The 18,232-nt window shown below is 38.7% G+C and overlaps 1 protein-coding gene across 2 annotated transcripts; it reads left to right on the top strand.

Moving 5' to 3' along the window:
- The first annotated feature begins 7,106 nt into the window (after positions 1–7,106).
- On the top strand, positions 7,107–18,164 carry LOC139954617 (uncharacterized). Of its 2 annotated transcripts, none has more exons than XM_071954522.1 (7): positions 7,107–7,355; positions 10,516–11,113; positions 11,758–11,943; positions 13,766–13,990; positions 15,440–15,460; positions 16,210–16,297; positions 16,789–18,164. In XM_071954522.1, the coding sequence occupies exons 2-7, from the start codon at positions 10,966–10,968 to the stop codon at positions 17,096–17,098; spliced, it is 978 nt and encodes a 325-aa protein (XP_071810623.1). In that variant the 5' UTR covers positions 7,107–7,355; positions 10,516–10,965; the 3' UTR covers positions 17,099–18,164. The 2 variants fall into 2 exon arrangements, with proteins under 2 accessions (XP_071810623.1, XP_071810618.1); XM_071954517.1 differs by having other exon boundaries at positions 7,109–7,355; positions 15,437–15,460.
- Positions 18,165–18,232: the final 68 nt, after the last annotated feature.

The raw sequence follows: 18,232 nt of genomic DNA, 5'->3' as shown, positions 1-18,232 counted from the left end.
ATGGAAATGGTTCACTGGACACTTGGGCCAGATAAAAAAAATGTAGAAACAAACTCAATAAACTGGCTTCACAACTAAAATGTGAGTACTTCAAAACCAAAATTGAGGACACTAAAAATGACTCCTCTAAATTATGGTCTACCCTTAAAGAAGCAATGCATAGTAGCAAACACCGTAACATTGCTAACATAATTGATAATGGTATTGCTGTTAATGACAAGTGTGAAATTGCTAATGTCTTCAACAATTTTTCGCTAACATTGGAAGTGAGTTAGCTAGTAAATTCGATTCTAGACCCCACACTCCTTCCACAAATGATACTTTATGTAATTTCCGATTCCAGACAGTTAGCATTAAATCAATTGAGAAGCAACTAAAGGGCCTGTCTGCCGGGAAAGCCACTGGCCTTGACAACATAAGTGCTCGTTTGTTGAGGCTATCTGCCTCCCACATTGCTCCTTCTCTTACTTATATCATCAACTTCTCACTCTCTCATGGGGTTTTCCCTTTTGACTGGAAGACTGCCAAGGTCTCACCAGTTTTCAAAGATGGGGCACGCAGTCAGGACGACAATTATAGACCTATTTCAGTTCTGCCAGCTGTGTCAAAAATCTTGGAAAGAGTGGTTCTTGATCAACTGTATCAGTATCTTACTAGTAACAAGATCCTTAACAAATGGCAATCAGGCTTCAGACCTGGTTACTCCACTACTACGGCTCTCAGCTATGTGGTTGATGATATTCTGTCAAACATGGACGGTGCCTGTGGAAGAAAGAACTACACTGGCATCTTGTTCCTTGACTTTAAAAAAGCTATTGATACAGTTGATCATGACACTTGGGTCATATGGAGTTGTTGACTCTGCATTGGATTGGTTCGGCTCTTATCTTGCGGGCAGATACCAGATTGTTCAGATTGAGAACCAGTATTCAGATATGATGGGAATTGTATTTGGCGTTCCACAGGGATCTATCATTGGGCCATTACTATTCTCTATCTACATAAATGATCTTCCATCTGCCACAAGTGAAAGCCAAGCAATGTTATATGCAGATGACACAGCTGTTATGTATAGCTCTGAGAAAATATGTGAAATACAGCAGGTTCTGTACTGATCTTAATCAGATTGGCAAGTGGCTAGTCAAAACCACATTGACCTTGAATGTAAAAAAGACCAAAAGTATGCTTTTTGGCACACCAACCATGATGAAGAGAGCTGACCCTCTCATTCTCCATCATGACTCACATGATATAGAACAGGTTCATGTTTTTAGGTACCTTGGGGTGCTTTTGGACAGTACCTTAACTTTCAAAGACCATATATCTATGATTTGAAAGAAAATATCCTGCCGTCTTGGGATGCTGGGGAGGGTTAAGAAGTAGCTTCCACACAAATACAGGATTATGGTGTACAATAGTTTGATAAGCCCCCACTTTGATTATGCTAGTTGTACCTGGTATAACACCTGTGCCAAGTATAAAAAATGTCTGGTATCTCTGCAAGGAAGAGATGGTCGGATTATTCGAGATCTTCCTGGGACTGCACCTACAGCTGATGTTCTTTCAGCTCTATCCTGGATCCCTATAAAGCAAAGATGGAATTATCACCGTCAGGTTTTTATGCATATAATCCACATAGCAGCTGCTCCTGACTATCTCTGTGACAGGTATGTCCATGTCTCCTCGAGTGAATCTGCCACAAGAGCTTCTACCTCTGGTGGTTTCTGCCTTCCACATTCCAACACTATTTGGGGGAGACGTCGTCAAACTTGCCATGGGGTTAATGAATGGAATGCACTGCCTCGGCATATTCGTATGTGCAATAACACTGATACCTTTAAAAATAAATTAAAATGTGCAATTAGAAATGGCCTGGCTTTCTGGAATCTTTGAAATCGATATTTGATTTTGATTTTTATATTTATTTATTTTTTATATTTATATTCTTTATTTATTAATGTGTTCTGTTTGTTTCATTTTGTATGTGTTATATGTGCAGGGATCCTGGGGAGAACACTGGTTTACCATTGACAGGATCCCTGGTTACGAATAAAGTTTAAAAAAATAAATTAAAAAAAAATGTTGAAAACGGGGAATGCGCAAAGACAGTGGCGGCGGAACCGGGGGGCTTGGGGGGGCTCAGCCCAACAATGAAAAAGTTGAGGGGGCAAATCCATGATTAGCCCCCCCAATATTTACCAAGACTCCGAAACGTGCATCTGCCCATTTTTCAATGCATACTTGTCGATCTGTCCGATGCACACGGATACTATATAGGTGTAATAATTTTAGTAATCGCTGGGGGACCCTCGGCCCGTCCCCTGGCTATAGACCACATTGTCACCCCAACCTCGTCTTCACGCCCTGTGAAAAGTGGAAGCAGTGAGTGTGAGTACCGGTAAGCGCAACACAACTTCGTCTTAGGCCAATGACTTGCCTCATTTCAGCCAGTTCTCCAACATCCCCTGAAGGATATATCCTTCCAATGGTAGCACATTTCCCATGGATATATCCTTCAGGGACATTTCCTTCTAATTGGAGATGTATCTTTCGTAGGGTATATCCTTCTAAAGTGCCTTAAGTGTGATAACAAAAACACATTATTAGCATTTCACCTGTACTGTATAGGGTACATGCATTCGTGACAGTGCTTCGTTCATAGAAATTTGTTGGCAACTGCACATGGTTTTGGAATTACCCATTTGTTGACATTAAGAAATGCTTTCAGTTTTTTCTTATGACATTTATATAATTATTGCATTTAATTGCAAATAGTAATTTACTACACTCAAAAACGTCTTTGCGAGTACACTACGAGCAATAGCTACTCTCTTAACTTACACCATCCAATATACAAATTACAATGTTTTTACAGATTTTTACGTGAAATCTGAGAAATTGCAGGCTTGAGACCCATATTTTAGGGCTAGGTATTCGCAGCATAACACTCGGGAAGTGCCGTTTCCGGCCATCTGGGGGTTTGAAAAACCCAAAATTTTCTTGTACGCTCCGCGCCAACCGATGGTGGCGCTCCGCTTAGATAGTCTCCACAAATTAGCCCCCCCAATAATTTTCCCGTTCCGCCGCCCCTGCGCAAAGAATCCCAACAGATATAACTAACACAGAAGGTCGCACATACAAGGTCCTCCCCTCCCCCTCCTCTCCCACCCTCGTTCTCATTCCTCAGCCCCACCCCTTACCCTACCCTCCCCTCTCTCCCTAAAAGAACGTCAAGCAAGGGAAAGTATTGAACGATGACTTTGTACAGAACGTAAGACTTGATATGACGTTAGACATCAGACATCAGAAATGACATCAGAAATTGCAGTCAAAAAAAATATATATATATGTGTGTGTGTGTGTGCATGTTTGCGTGTGCGTGTGCGTTTGTTTTTCTATACCGAGGACTTGAACAAAAGAATTCCAGGTCCTCGGTTGTGATTTCTAAAGAATCACCACGTCCTCGGAAGAATTCTATTGTTTGGGGTATTGTTAAGGTTAGGGTACGTGGATTTGAACAATGGAAAATACAATGGGTCCTCGGTCTGAATGAAACACAAACATGTATGCGTGTCTGTGTTTGTGTGTGTGACACCAAGCTTGAAATTAGGTTTTCTCATCAATCCCAAGGTGGATTGATCTCATTCTTGGTACAAAGGTTACCGATCATGAGTAGACGATCCCTATTTGTTTTGGTGCTAATATCATGAATATTAATGAATGGGCGGGGCTTAGAGTGATTTTCAACATATAGCAATATCTTCGCAACCGTAAGTTCAATTATCATTGAACTTGGTTTGGTGGTACGGGAGTAAAGTTCTCTATATGGCTTTGGTGACAGTTTGTCCAATCTCATTATTATTAGTGAGGGGCGGGACTAAGTGTTGTTTTTCGCAAAAAAAGCTTGAAATTAGGTTTTCTCAGCAATCCCAAGGGGGATTGATGTCATACTTGGTACATAGGTTACCCATCATGAGTAGACGATCCCTATTAATTTTGGTGCCAATATCATGAACATTTATGAGTGGGCGGAGCTTAGATGCGAATTCCTCAAAATGTCAATATCACCGCAACTGTAAGTTCGATTTTCATCAAACTTGGTTTGGTGGTACAGGAATAAAGTCCTCTATATGGCTGTGGTGACAGTTTGTCCAATCTCATTATTATTAGTGAGGGGCGGGGCTAAAGCTAAGTGTTATTTTTCGCAAAACTTGCTCGTAATGCCCTAACCTTCCAGCTGCAAGTCGGAATTCTACTCCAATACTATTAATGAGGGGGCATGAATATTAATGAGTGATAGAGCTTAAAGCAAATTCTTGAAAATATGAATTTGTTCATCAAACTTAAGCTGATAGCAAGGAACAACATTTGTGTTGATGCTACATTAATACTCATAAAAGGTCGGAACCAAGTGTCAGGCGCGTAGCCAGGAATTTGCCAAGGGAGGGGCGAAACTGTAGATTCGGCATTGCAAACTATCTAAGCGGAGCGCCACCATGTTTGGCGCGAAGCGTACAAGAAAATTTTGGCTGTAAATGCCTCCCAGATCGCTGGAAATGGCACATCCCAGGCCTTGTAAGTTGCATTTTAGCATTTTCTCTTTTGAAAATACTAGCGATATCATAAAAACATTAAAAATTAAAAAAAGAAATATGCTCAAATATGCTACGCGCCTGCCAAGTGTACACAACGAACCTTCAGTAATATTTGATGCCAAGGAATCTCAAAACCTCTTGGTTTTCTTGTTCAGGGTCTAATTTCTAGCTGCGAAAACAAGGTCCGTAATGTGAGTGGGTCATTATGAGGTCTTCATATCTTTGCTTCAATTTCCCGAACTTCACACAGTATATCCACCATTTCCCGTTTTTCAGGATGGATTTAGAAAATGCTAGGTGCCATTGAGGTAGTGGGACAGAAAAGTCTGGGTAATTTCTACATCTACTAAATGTTTTGGGTGGTAGCTTTTCAATAAGCTAAGTGGCACATTTTTACTGACAAAAATAGAAAAATGGATCATATTTAATAACCATAAATGGAGCCCTGTTAATTCCCCACTGGGATTACAAGAAGCGACTGAAGCGTGTTGCTTTTCGTGGAGGTCTAAGGTTATCTACAGTCAAAAGGGGAACATGGATGTGATCAGAACTGAGAGCTTCGCATGATCTTAAAAAGTGAAACATGAAAAATGTCTCATATTAAGTATGTGGATGTAGGCTACCACGCCTCATACAGTATGTTATAATTATGTTAATGCTAATGTGAATGTACCTGATGGACTGATGAACGACATTGTCTTAGGTACATCAAAGGTCGTCTCAGATCGGTGAAAACATTTTAACACGGTTGGTCATCTATACTAGAAAGAACTGTAGGCAATCCCCTACAAATTGAAAGAGACCCCCCTCCCAAGGAAATCGTCTATAATGATATTTTAATCCAATTAATACCCCGACAACCATTACTAAAAGACAGTGTGATGACGAGTTTAGTAAACACAGCATAGGTGTCGTAAGTCGGAATATGAATGGTTACTTTTGTAGTTGCCGTTTGCTTCTTCAAATTAAGTTAAGCGGCACCCTGTCATTCTATTGTAATCCCCCAGCCCCCCCCCCCCCCCAACCACCATGTTGAACCATCTTTGCTTACTTCCTAACTTCCTTGTACTCGTATGTCCAAGTCGTCGGACGACGGTGGCAACATTTTGCCAAATGTTAGTAAAAGAATGACTTGCATCGCCCCCCCCCCCACCCGCCTCTTCCGACTAGCCCTCTGACAACTTGGCCATTGTATACCTTGCTCTGACCGCAGACGATGAGGAGGGGGGGGGGTGTGCATGGGATTATTTAAAATGCAGACAAGCCTCCCGAAGGTCCTTTAACATATGCAGATATAGTAATACAAAATGCATAGCTCTATTCAGCACGTATCCAAAAAATAAGGCCTGTTTCATCGGATGTGCTGTGTGCTCTTCTCTATAGATAGTTCGAAATATCTTGAGAATCTGGCTGCTCTCCCTCCCCTCCCTTCCCCAGCCCCCATTGCAATTGTCATCCTATTCCGATACCGTCACAATTTTCCTCATCTCCGCGCAAAAGACTGCGAAAATTATTGCGCAACTTGTATAGCCGCCACTCTTGCTGTTATCTTCAACACAGACTATGACGTCACAAGTCACGTTACCGGGACTTTGTTTGTGTTTTGTTTTCTTCTCTCGGTTTCGGTCAAAGATATCCGAAAAAGGTGAAATATCTTTGGTTTCGGTTTAGTCTTTGTACAAGTTCTTCAGGTTTACACGCTGTCCAATCTCTGTGTAACAACATGTATAGCTCACGAGGAAAAAACATGTTAGTTGAAGCATGGAGCTCTGTTTATAGCTCCATGGTTGAAGTATAGTAGCTTCTTTGCTAAGTGATGAAGGAATGTATCAAATACCAGCTAGAAGACCCAACAAAGAAAAGATTGGAACCTTCACAGTGTATCATACAGTAAAGCTCGCAGCAGTCCTACCGAATGTTAATTCCTGCATGAAAGACCACGAAACTGATAAGGTTGTTAGGTAAACTATACGATTACGCATATCACAAGATTATTTCAGAGTGGTGACGTCACCGATATTTATTTTCTTCTTTCAATATAAGCCACCGATTGAAGGAGCCATGGCCGCAATTCTAAGGACTTAAAACCAATTAAAAGTTGAGGATATTAATTCTCATTAAAACTTCCCCAAGTCTGTTAGTTGACAAACAGTCTTCAAATCAAATATTTTCCCCATTAAAGAGTGGCCTTTGGTAAATCCTCCGTATAATCCTTAAAGAATTAAAAATTACAGCTACTTAATCTTGGAAAAGTCATCAGTCATAAAAAATTATTGTGCACCTTTCTTAATTTTTGACCGTAAAAAAAATCTTTTTGGTTGAATGAAGTCAGCGAAATAAATAAATATATACCACTATGCGTCGTCCACTGTGACACAAGCTGTATCCTTGCACGAGTGCCACAAAGATTGTTATTTACCAAAGGATTATCCGATAACACAGCAAAGGTTAAAGTTTGTATTGATCCTTTTAGTAATACTTCACTGAACATATCTTCTCTAGTCCCTATAGCATCACGAGAGGACAGTGAATCAGCTCACAAACCTTGCACCGTGACTTATCTACACAAAAGGACTGCCTACGTCACTGGTTATTGTATTGTACGGACATAGTATCTTCTCGAGCCCACAATAGCCTATGCTGCAGTTGTTTAGTCAGACGCGTTACATGAACTGTGAGTTCCAATTGTAGGAATGTACCGCATTATATGCAGCATACCGACAGACAGATATACGAACAGACAGGCAGATCTCAATAAAGGTATGGCGTTTTAGTGTTTCTTATATATTGTTCAAAAATTACACTTTTGAGTTTTCGACCAAAATGATACTTAAGTGTACGTTACAGTGGTCTCACTAAGAAGCTATCCTATAGTCTCATCATTGAAACGTCACTATATATATATATATATATATATATATATCGGAATGGCTAGAATACGGTGTTTCATGGTGGCTACCTTAATTTACTTCCTTGTTGTTGACCTATATCAGGATAGCCTTTACTTTTTCTTCATCTTTTTCTTATTCATATATCTTGTTGGTTTTAATCAATTGATCTTTGAGTTTTGTTTTTTGTTATCAATGTGTACACATCTGATATCTTAACGTGGCTTCGATATATTAATGGACAAAGCGCGTAGTTTCATATAGCATAAGCTATTTACTGTAGCTACTGGTGTATAATGAATGTTGTGTGTACAATATTAGAAAACATCTTTAAATTTCAAATTTAAAGTTATATAGTTTCCATAAGACAATTGAGATTTCAGGATTGTCTCTCTTATGCATATAATATTAGGTTATCATATTCTGTTTATTGTTATAATAATTATTATATAACAATTCTCATGTGTCTGTCTCTCTGTATAGCATGTTTTGTGTGTGTGTCCTGTGTTTTCCTTCAAGTTCTGCCAAGTATCATATCTGCTATAGTCTGTTGGAAGAGGTCGTTTTCCTCCAAATTCATCATCTTGTTGTGAAGTGCGCGTATTTGTGACTGCAAAAACAGATCCATAGGCCTACCTCAATTATAAGACTTCATTAGTAAAATGGATATTTTAATATCTTATTTTTAGACTTGATCAAGTCTCTTAAATCTTCTTTGGTGAAATAACATAGAAACCAATCCGTGATATCTCTCACACCGTATCTCTACACTGTTTGTGGCTTGTACACAATGTAAACATCACTAGCTATCAGGAAGGTTAAAGAAAATGGTTTCGTTTGTTACTTCTAATGATTATAATGTGTCAATCCTTGCAGGGTTTTTGTCCTGAAATGAATATTGAGCCGAAGACCAAGTCACTTGACCTCTTCTTATTTTTTTTCTTTTTAATTGGTAACTCCCTAAAATATGTACCAGGTGCAACTCACACCTTCATCCCGCCCGCGTCTCCGCTCTTTTCCCTTCACATCATATCCCCATGTTACATAACTATATAGGCGTAAACTCTTTTTCTATTTGAAGGCGTCTTCGTAATGGAGTGCGCCCGAAGGTATCCCTTCCCTACCATCTCCCCCAATAGTGACCGACAATTGGTGTTTGGCACGAGAAATTCGAAGGTAAATAAACTATAGAAAACCGCACATCAACACCCGCACCCCCCCCCCCCCCGCACTCCTTCCCGCAATATCGATTATCGAATTAGTAAGCGAATTAATGCTCTTAATTCAAGAAGGTGAAATTGCCATCATGCCACGGATCTATGGTTTTATCGCGGTCAAGGTGTGATAAGTTCAGGCAGTTGCGAAGCTACTGGGAGGGGGAGCGGAAGGCCTAAGTTCACTAAATAGCCTATATGTCAGATCCCCTTCCCCCACCCCACATACACAAACACACAATTCTTTTTAAAAATGTCATGCCTAGAAAAGCATTGGGCACCCATTAAAACAAAGTCTCGCTACACCCCTGCTTTCAGGAGGTTCAGGGGCGTAGCGAGGAATTTTCCAAGGGAGGGCGAAGTCTGTAGGCAAACTATAAGCGTAGCGCCACCATAAGTTGGCACGAAGCGTATAAGAAAATTTTGGCCGAAAATGCCACCCAGATCGCTGGAAATGGCACTTCCCAGGCCTTGAAAGTTGCAGCTGAGCATTTTTTATATTGAAATTACTAGCGATATAATAATTTTTTTTTTAAATATATTCAAGGTGGGGGGCAGTCTCCCCTTCACCCCCCCCCCTTGGCTACGCGCCTGAGGAAGTTTCTTTGAAACCATATTTTATGTTTTGGTGAGGTTATGATAACGAGATGACGTGTATAAAGGTGACAGTTGTGTGACATCATATACGTGCATATATAGTGATCTTGAATTACTTCGGTCACAGCGGGACGTTTATACAGATATGCGTGTGAAAATATAGAAGTATGCCTATTATCACGCACTATATATAGAGCCGCGTATCGTCCTGAGAGGAAACGCCGTATGTTTTAATCTTCAATTTTATGTTAGGTGATGATGAATGGACGGAAAATGATGGAGAAATCGTCTTCAGTGATACAAAAAAAAATGGTCATTATGTTTTTCATACGTTTTACAACCGTTAAGCAATTACTGAGCAGTATAAATTGACTCTCATTTTCCAAATGATCCCAGCTTCTGAGGTGTGTAACAATAGCCAGTTATTTTTTGTTTCCAATGATTTGTTTATAATAACATTTTTCTTTCCTATTTTGCTTGTGTGTGTCTTCGTTCCTTTTTATAATCGTTCTTTAACTGGAGTTATTCAAGTTAACTTAATGGAATGATATGAGTTATTGGTATGAGGCAAATGCTATAAGGGTCGTGAGTACCACAAGCTTATATAGAAGTTGAATAGGACTGACCAGATTTGTCACTTTCTAGCATATTTTGGGAGAATATTCAATATCATTGATATTCTCTTTATATCCTCTTAGAGGTGTTAGAAATTGGTAACATTTAAAAATTTTACTGAAGCAATATTCATGGCATTATTATGTAACTTAATAATACGTACCGTAAAAGAACAATAGAATAAAAGAAAACTAAACTAATTAAACTAGAACAAAAACACACTTATGAAAAGAAAAAGTTCTTATAAGGTTGAAGTAAATATTGATGACTTTAAAATATATTAATATACAACAATTGTATTAGACCTATTCCGCGAAATCGATAAAGTAAACAACCATAGCGTGCTACGCTTTAGTTTTTGGCGTATTTCATATTTTACAAACTTCTGTTGCTTTTTACAGAGTTTATGGTTTCGTCTATTCATTTTTAAGTCCATCATCGTTGACTTGAATTAGTTCTTCCTTATCAATTCATTTTGAGTGATTGCTGACAAGTGGAAAAGACGCAATGAAAGCTAATATATCAAAAAATGTGTCATTAAATTTTATTATAAAATTCAAATATTATTATTTAATGTATTTTTATCATTGATCATCATCATTGCAGAAAATATTTTGACGATCCTCATCAACTTCCTGAAGACGCTAAGATGTCAGGAAATTATCTTTTATGAAAAACTAATTAATCATCACATCCAAATCATCCAGTTCATTATTTTATTTATTGTGACGTCATCCTGTCCAGAAGCCAATCAGAATCATTGTTGCCGTTTCAATTGGATTTCTGTGATTAACTTTTACAAAAGACGTCAAAAAACCCTCTCATACGGTCAGCGTTCTGTTGACAGATTCTAGTGTTTTACGGACTACCCAGAATTCCTTGTAGAAGACCACTAGAGAACTTTATAGCTTTTTCTATTCGGTTTCTTTGACCAGTACGAGGAAATGGTGGATGCATAAATGAGTGGCGATCAATTTAATAATAATTCTTATCAGCGTTCACTCAGTACGTGCCACAAGGAAATCGGTTGAAGAAAGGAAAAACAACAAACTGCAAATGGATGTCCACTGCAAACTTTGCGGCCTTGGGTCACTTCTCTGGACGAGTTTAAGTTTGGTGTTGCTAGGGGCAACTCGTGGACAAATAAGCACAACCTCATTACTTGAACCTTTCGGGACAAGTATTCAAGCTGAATGCCAACCATGTGAGTACATCCATTACATTGATACATGACACTTCTTGAGTACCGGTGTTTAATTTGGCCTAAGACAAATATTTATGGTAAATGTTGTCCGACCATTTCCGTACCCTCTGCGTACGATGTACAGCCTCCATATACACATGTTGACTGATTGGTGATATTTTCTTTATTGATCATTAATATTGATTGCATGTCACCGTTGTCACGTCATTATTTCTTTGTTTATTCCAAGGATTCACTTTTACGGTGCAATACATTACCAGTGAAACCGCTTCCTCATAGGAATTCAGTATTGCCCACAAATATGCTAGAGAAGTCAAATAGCCTAATGGTCACTCATTTACCAAACAATCAACAAACATTTGACAGCCGTTTTCAAACTCTTTCGCCTGAATGAAAAATATATACTATAACATTCATCGACGTCTGGGTATACCCCCCCCCCTACTCTCCGAAAAGAGTATTAGCACTGTTATGTACAGTAACTGATGCATGTTGTCATGTAACGCTTTGGAGCGCCGTTTATGCAATTCCCCTAACGGTGTCTTGTATACCCAAGGCAATCGTTTAAAAATATAGGCTACTGTAGCAATTTTATTTTATAATTATCACTTTACCCCTATTTATACCCATTTTCATATCTATAGTGTTATGCAACATACCCTCAAACAACTCGCGTGAGTTTTGGAGTGTTGACTACCTTGGCGATTGCACACCACGCGCAGTATTAACATGCAACGCCTCTGGTAATTATCATAACATGTTAGATCAAAGTTACTGCATAGATGGAGAATGGATGCCTGGTATTTTTCACACGGAACCCTACTGTTTAGGTAAGTGCACCTTGAGCATATATACAAGAGAGGGGAGGGAGATTGCAGGATAGAAGAGGCGAAGTTGTGACTATATATTCAGTCACGCAAACCCCTCCCCCACCCTACCCCAACTGTCCTATACCTTTAGTGTAGTGGTGTATGCAAAATTTATGTAAGCGTGTGTGTGTACATATCTGGTGTGATGTATGCGTGTGTGTGCGGGTGTGTAATATTATTCAGATAGCAGTGATGACGGTTAAAAATTAACGAAGCGAGCAAATTGGAAAATGCGATGTTATGTTTTGATTATGTATGACATTATTCAAATACTATGGAATTGCCTGAGATAATTGAACACAAGTTCGCAACGTCATGAAGATGCAGAGGCTCTAATCTATGAATTATTTACTTGTTACTCTCTGTAAATTTGAGTCAACAAATGCCCCCCCCCCGCCCCCCCCCCACTTAAAACAATGCTTGATACCAATCGATTTATCCTTTCAGGACAGGAGAAAACTAAAGACACTGTTCAAATACTCTGAACTTGTTTCAGTTTTACTAACTTTGTAAACACTCCAGAATCTCCTTATATCTCTTAACGAAACATTGTCATGATTGATCGGGTCCTCTCAAGATTGATCATGTCCTCTGTATGACAAGGGTGCACTCAAATGTGTCTACAACTTGTGTAGTCTATGTGTGTAGTCAAGTATAATTATCAAATAAGACGCGCCCTTTAAAAGTATAGACGCTGAACTTTTGAGTCATATATCTTTAGTTTTTTGTACAGTAGCGACTGTCCAATATACACGTACGATATTTCGAGTATAGCGTTATTTGAATGATTCGAGGGGAAAAAATTCAAGAATTTTTGAAATATTCGTGCCAACATTAATGTTACCTATGGGAATGACTTATTAGCCTAAGCATATACAATTGCGATCACTTCCCTGGTAGCAGTGGCGTAGGAAGGTACTTTTGAGTGGGGGGGGGGCTGAAGACTGATGGCCGGCCTGGGGGAGGGGTCTAAGGGGAGGGGATGTCCCCCTCCCCTTTGGATTTTTTTTGCATTTCCAGGTGACCTCAGATGCAATTTGGTGCAATATAGCACACTTCAACACCCAATCCATTTTGTAAATAATTTTGCATTTTCACCTGGCCTTATAGATGCAATTTGGTGCTCCAAATGAGATTTTTTTCTCATTTGGAAATGAAAAAGGGGTTTTCTGACTCGCGGAGCGGGGGGGGGGCGGAATGATACTTCCGCCCCCCATATTTTTCACTGGGGGGGCTGGCGCCCCCACCCCCCGGTTTCTACGCCCTTGCCTGGTAGGCTAATGGGGAAGGTAAAGACAGCGACTCCCATCTTCGCTAGATGCAATATCTGTCTTCAAACCAAGATTTGGTGTCTGCTTCCGAAATTTCAAATGAAACTGCTGTATTAAATTGAATGCCTTATTCTTACCATCTAATGAACCAACAAAAACTTTTTTTTTATTTTAATTTTTATCTTTAAATCCCTTTGCAGAAAAACTGGAAATTGCATCCCCTCCTTTATTAAAGTTTTGTGTCGTTGAAAACATTGACAGTACAGTAACAATTAATATGAAATTACTTTGTCAAATATATGGCATTACGTGGCAGAATGATGTACAGTAGGTTGTGGCCAGCTAGTAATATTCTAGGTCTCTATGTAAAGAGTAAAACACTGGCTCTTATTGTAATAATAACAATGAAATATACGAAAATCTGTACAAATACGAACGAAAATGTGTATATATCCAATCATTTTATTGTGAACAGCCACGTGCAGTTTAATTGTCCTTCTTCTTCATCTCAGAAAATTGTGGGACAGCGCCATCTATTCCTAATGCAAACGCCATCTACATGGAAGGAAACTTTACTTCTGTGGTCGATCGAAATGAAGATAGCTTCTACCACGGCATGGAAATCTTATACTTATGTAGAGAGGGATATTACAATGCCGTAGGTACAAATATAGCTTATGCTAGGTGCCATGATGGAAACTGGACCGGTAACCAAGACCTTCAATGCAGAAGTACATGTAAGTATATTACGGTGTACCGCGATTAATCGTTCTATTGACTCACACACTAAATTCGTCATTTTCCAAGCCCCTTAAAGCATAGATAGATGTTTTCAAATGGCATACCCTATATCCACCTCATGGTAGCTGACGGCTTGGCCAATCATGACACCTGTTAATTTCCATATTATGACCGTTTTGATCTAAAAGAGGAGTAAATTTAGCATACTGAACCTTTGCTCTTCCGGCTGCTCGCGCGGGATAAAATAGCCACATTTAATCAAGGAATTTTTGAAATACTTTAAATCGCCTTCAATGTAACTTATTTCTCATCATCTGTATAACTTTCATTGATGCTCTTTCACAAGAAGGCAGAAAAAAATGATAATAGGACTGAAAAAAATGCCAAAACCAACCACAGCCTTAGTTCTGTTTAGGTCTCTTTTTTTTGTCGACAATTGTTAACCTTTTCATTGAATGTACATTACTGTTAATATGGTATGATACCTATATATACCCATTCGAAACAAGACCTGGGTGTAAAAGTTTAACCCTCGTGTTACAAGTGTAATCTCGGTTTGTAAATTAGTGTTTAAGTTTTGTGGTTGTTTGCAATCTGTTAATTTGGATAATAAACTGTTGGTGTAGAATATCATCCGTGTAGACAGCAACTTGTTGAATTGTTTATTGGCATATCAGCGTAAACTTTTACAAATGGTAACTGCTGTAGGGACATCATCGTACACTTTAATGATAAGATCAATGTATTATAGGATGAGTGGCTAAATTGTTCGATAAACGCACTTGAAATATTTCATTGAGATAACCAGGAGTGGTAATACTTGTAAAGGCTGTATTTAAGTTTATACCTGTTACTACATGCAACACGTTTGCCCAATGGGGCTCAAAATGCCCAAAATGAACGATGTCGTATCTGTTCAACCCAGTTCCGCGAAACTTTACAAGCTGCAGTAGCTGAACGCAATTCATTACAGTAACGTGAGTTAATTACTAGTAGTTTATATACAATTTGTTCGTACTATTGAAGAAGAGATCTTTGAAACACATTTTCGAAGTTTCAAGTCAAACTTAATTGGTTTAAGCACCTTAAAACTTGTGTTTTCTAAAGTAACTTTTTGTTATTCAGCTAAACAGCACAAGTGAAACCTTCACCTAGTCAATCACCCAGCATGTTTGTATACAAGTACATCCTGCGTATTCGCATGTTGATAAGCAATTCTGTGCGATCGTGCTTCTTTGATTCATTAATCAGTATACAGGACCCTCTGAAAAAAAGTCTGTTGAGTGCCATTCGAACATTCACAACTGTTTTTTCAACAATTTCATTTACAACGAGAACAACATCTGAATATTCATGTTTTTTCATTCAACTTTAAAGCTAATATGTAAATTGGTTCAAGGATTATTTATTTTATAATTTTCCTTTTCCTTTCCATTCCTCAGCAGCAGTTACTGATCAATGCCAAGGTAAGCAAGGGATTCGAGAGCCAGGTCGGACAATCATGCCCCCCTCCCCCTCTCCCCTTCCCATTTGAAATTTTCATAGAGTCATCTTACATTCATAGACGTATTAGAATACATTGGCCTACTCTTTATATTCTCTGATGCCCTGGGCTGTAACCCCACCTGACCCATCCTGTCATCGTCTCAGAAGGTATGCAGAGTATTCTATAAATCCACGTAATATAACCTCGCTGTCTGGCAACTCTGTTAAATTGGTCGTAGTGACATTTAACGTTAATAGATTTCTTTGGTAGAGAGCTGCAGCCATATACTCACCCCAGCCCCTCCCCTACACCTGCCCCCTCTCTCTGGTCTCTCTCTTTCCTTCCAAGGAAAGAAAATTACCCTTGACGTCACCAACATGTATCCAGGATTTGAGCGAATCCCAAGTCCGTTATGATCTAGATAACACATTCGCCCTTGCTGGTTACATGATGTACCGGGCTGAATATGTTATGGTTCTAATGTTGTCAAGTAGGAAATGAAAGTTGTGTTTCACCATAATTGGGAAAAGAATTAAACAGAAGTCTAAGATACCAATGATGAAACACGTATAAACTAAGTGTATCTATGATCACACATACTGTTTATATCCACATTTTGTGTTTATTGCTACAATTTAGTGGTATCTTGCGATCTGATGCCTCTCAAATGTCTTTGGAAGCAACACCTTGTTGTACCCTTATATGCTTCTTATTTTCACTCCTTCTCAGATGAGCGTGCAGCAATTATTGTTTTGGCAGTCTTTTGGACATTAGAAGGAGTAATCATCATATTTTTCATCGCTTGGTGCTGCCGGAGGTAAGATTTCATTACAATAAAATTAAGTTTTCTGAAAAGGAACAACAACGTTGGAAGGATAAACTTAACGAACCAATAGAAAATAAATGTTATTTAACGGGGGGTGTAGGATTGGTTATCCATTGACCTTTCAATCATATGCGCAAGAATTATTACATTGACCATTCTAGTACGTAACGTACTCCCTAGTATTAGATTCGTTTCGGTGTAAGCGAAGATTTTGCAGCAATTTCAAAGACCGATAAATAAAAAAAGGCACACATTTAGTTATGCAAGGCGTAACTAAAGAAGGCGATAAAGATTCTGACGTCACGTAGCGATTGATTCAGGTCAAATGTCAACTGTAGCCTAAGTGTTGACCTAAATTTCAGATCACACCGTATAGGTAATTGTATAACTGTTGGTTTCTACTTATGACAAGTCTACAGAAAAGAAGGAATAAAATACACATACGCCATTCTAAAACATCGCCCTCTATTATGTCTCTACAGCCGACATATCGCAAAGAAAGCCAAACGAGACCAATTACCGAACAAGAAACACAGTGGGAATACTTACACCGCGCAGACCGCACCGAGACCGAACAGAATCTCAGAGGAAGTGCCTCAGAAACCGCCACCGCGACCACCGGCGAGAACAGACACCGCGGTCGTAGGAAAAAACAACGATACTTACTATACATATGCCGATGTACCTGCTGATAACGGTAACGATGTCCATGCGCAAAACATCGAGGAACCGTCTGGTCCCGGTGTAAACAGGACTAAGAGTATACCGGCATATCTTGAAATTATTAGTTAAAAGAGTCGTGATTGAAATATTGATTAACAGCTATTTAATAGATTATTATTTCCATAGATCAAAGTGAATTTTTTTAACTGGTCTGGGGCAATTCAGTTGGCCATAACAACACCCCGTTGAATATAGCCTAAAAATTGTTGACAACCAATGTAAAACATATGTCAAACAGAAAAAAAATATTTCATACCGTCAGTTGAAAAAAAACTCATTTCAATATCTTGTTCCTAACTCGACTGAGATAAGTTTGAATTAATGTAATAAATTTCCACTGGCTATAACCTTCAACTACTCCAGGAAGTTGGACCACAGTAGGGGGTCTGTGACGTCATCTGGGCAAATGCTCTTTAAAACTTTACTTAGACTATCATAATCTTCTTGTTAATTTATCCTCGAATCCTGATGCATTTTAAAAGTTTGCTTAGCTGTCAAAGCTCTCTGGACTAAGAATTTTATCAAAATGTATTCTTTTTATTGTAGAAATATTCTTTAAACTATTTGGATAAACGATTGAAAAATTATTGAGCAGAACAAAGACATTTTCAGCTGAAGTGCACTAATGACATCATCCATTCTGCATTTACCAAAAAATAACACAAAATTTTGAAAAATTCATGTCTTCGCGATACAAAATCCTAACATGATGTGGTTTTCGCCTAACGATTCAGGACACTTTAAGCAAGTTTGCTAAGCAACCAACCAACTTCAGCCTCCAGCAAATGCTTTTTAAGTGTATAATTACATTAAGTAGTATCACGAATGAAAATCCTAATACGTCATCTAGTTATTCATTATATAAGTTACTGTATATGCCTTTGGAACTTTGAAGGTCGAGTAACTGGTCTGGTCTCAGCTAAAACATAGTCAGGTGATTGGGTCACATGTCAGACTAGGCATCTCACGTGACAAGTCAACCGTGAACTGGCTGCAGGTTGGATTAGAAAACCTTTACCGTAAAAATAAACTAATTTCATTTAGAAGATATTTATTGCGGGGATTTTATTCTGTTTTCTGTGGATTCAAGCAGTTTGCCTATCATATTATGTAACATAGGAAATTGATTTTTTTTTTAAATACCTTTTATTTTTTAAATACCTTTTATTTTTCTTAACTTAGCAACAAGATAATAGTACATAA

This window comes from Apostichopus japonicus, chromosome 2 (genome assembly GCF_037975245.1).
Source record: "Apostichopus japonicus isolate 1M-3 chromosome 2, ASM3797524v1, whole genome shotgun sequence".
Classification (NCBI taxonomy): Eukaryota; Metazoa; Echinodermata; class Holothuroidea; order Aspidochirotida; family Stichopodidae; genus Apostichopus; species Apostichopus japonicus.
This window is presented reverse-complemented; position numbering and strand designations above follow the sequence as displayed.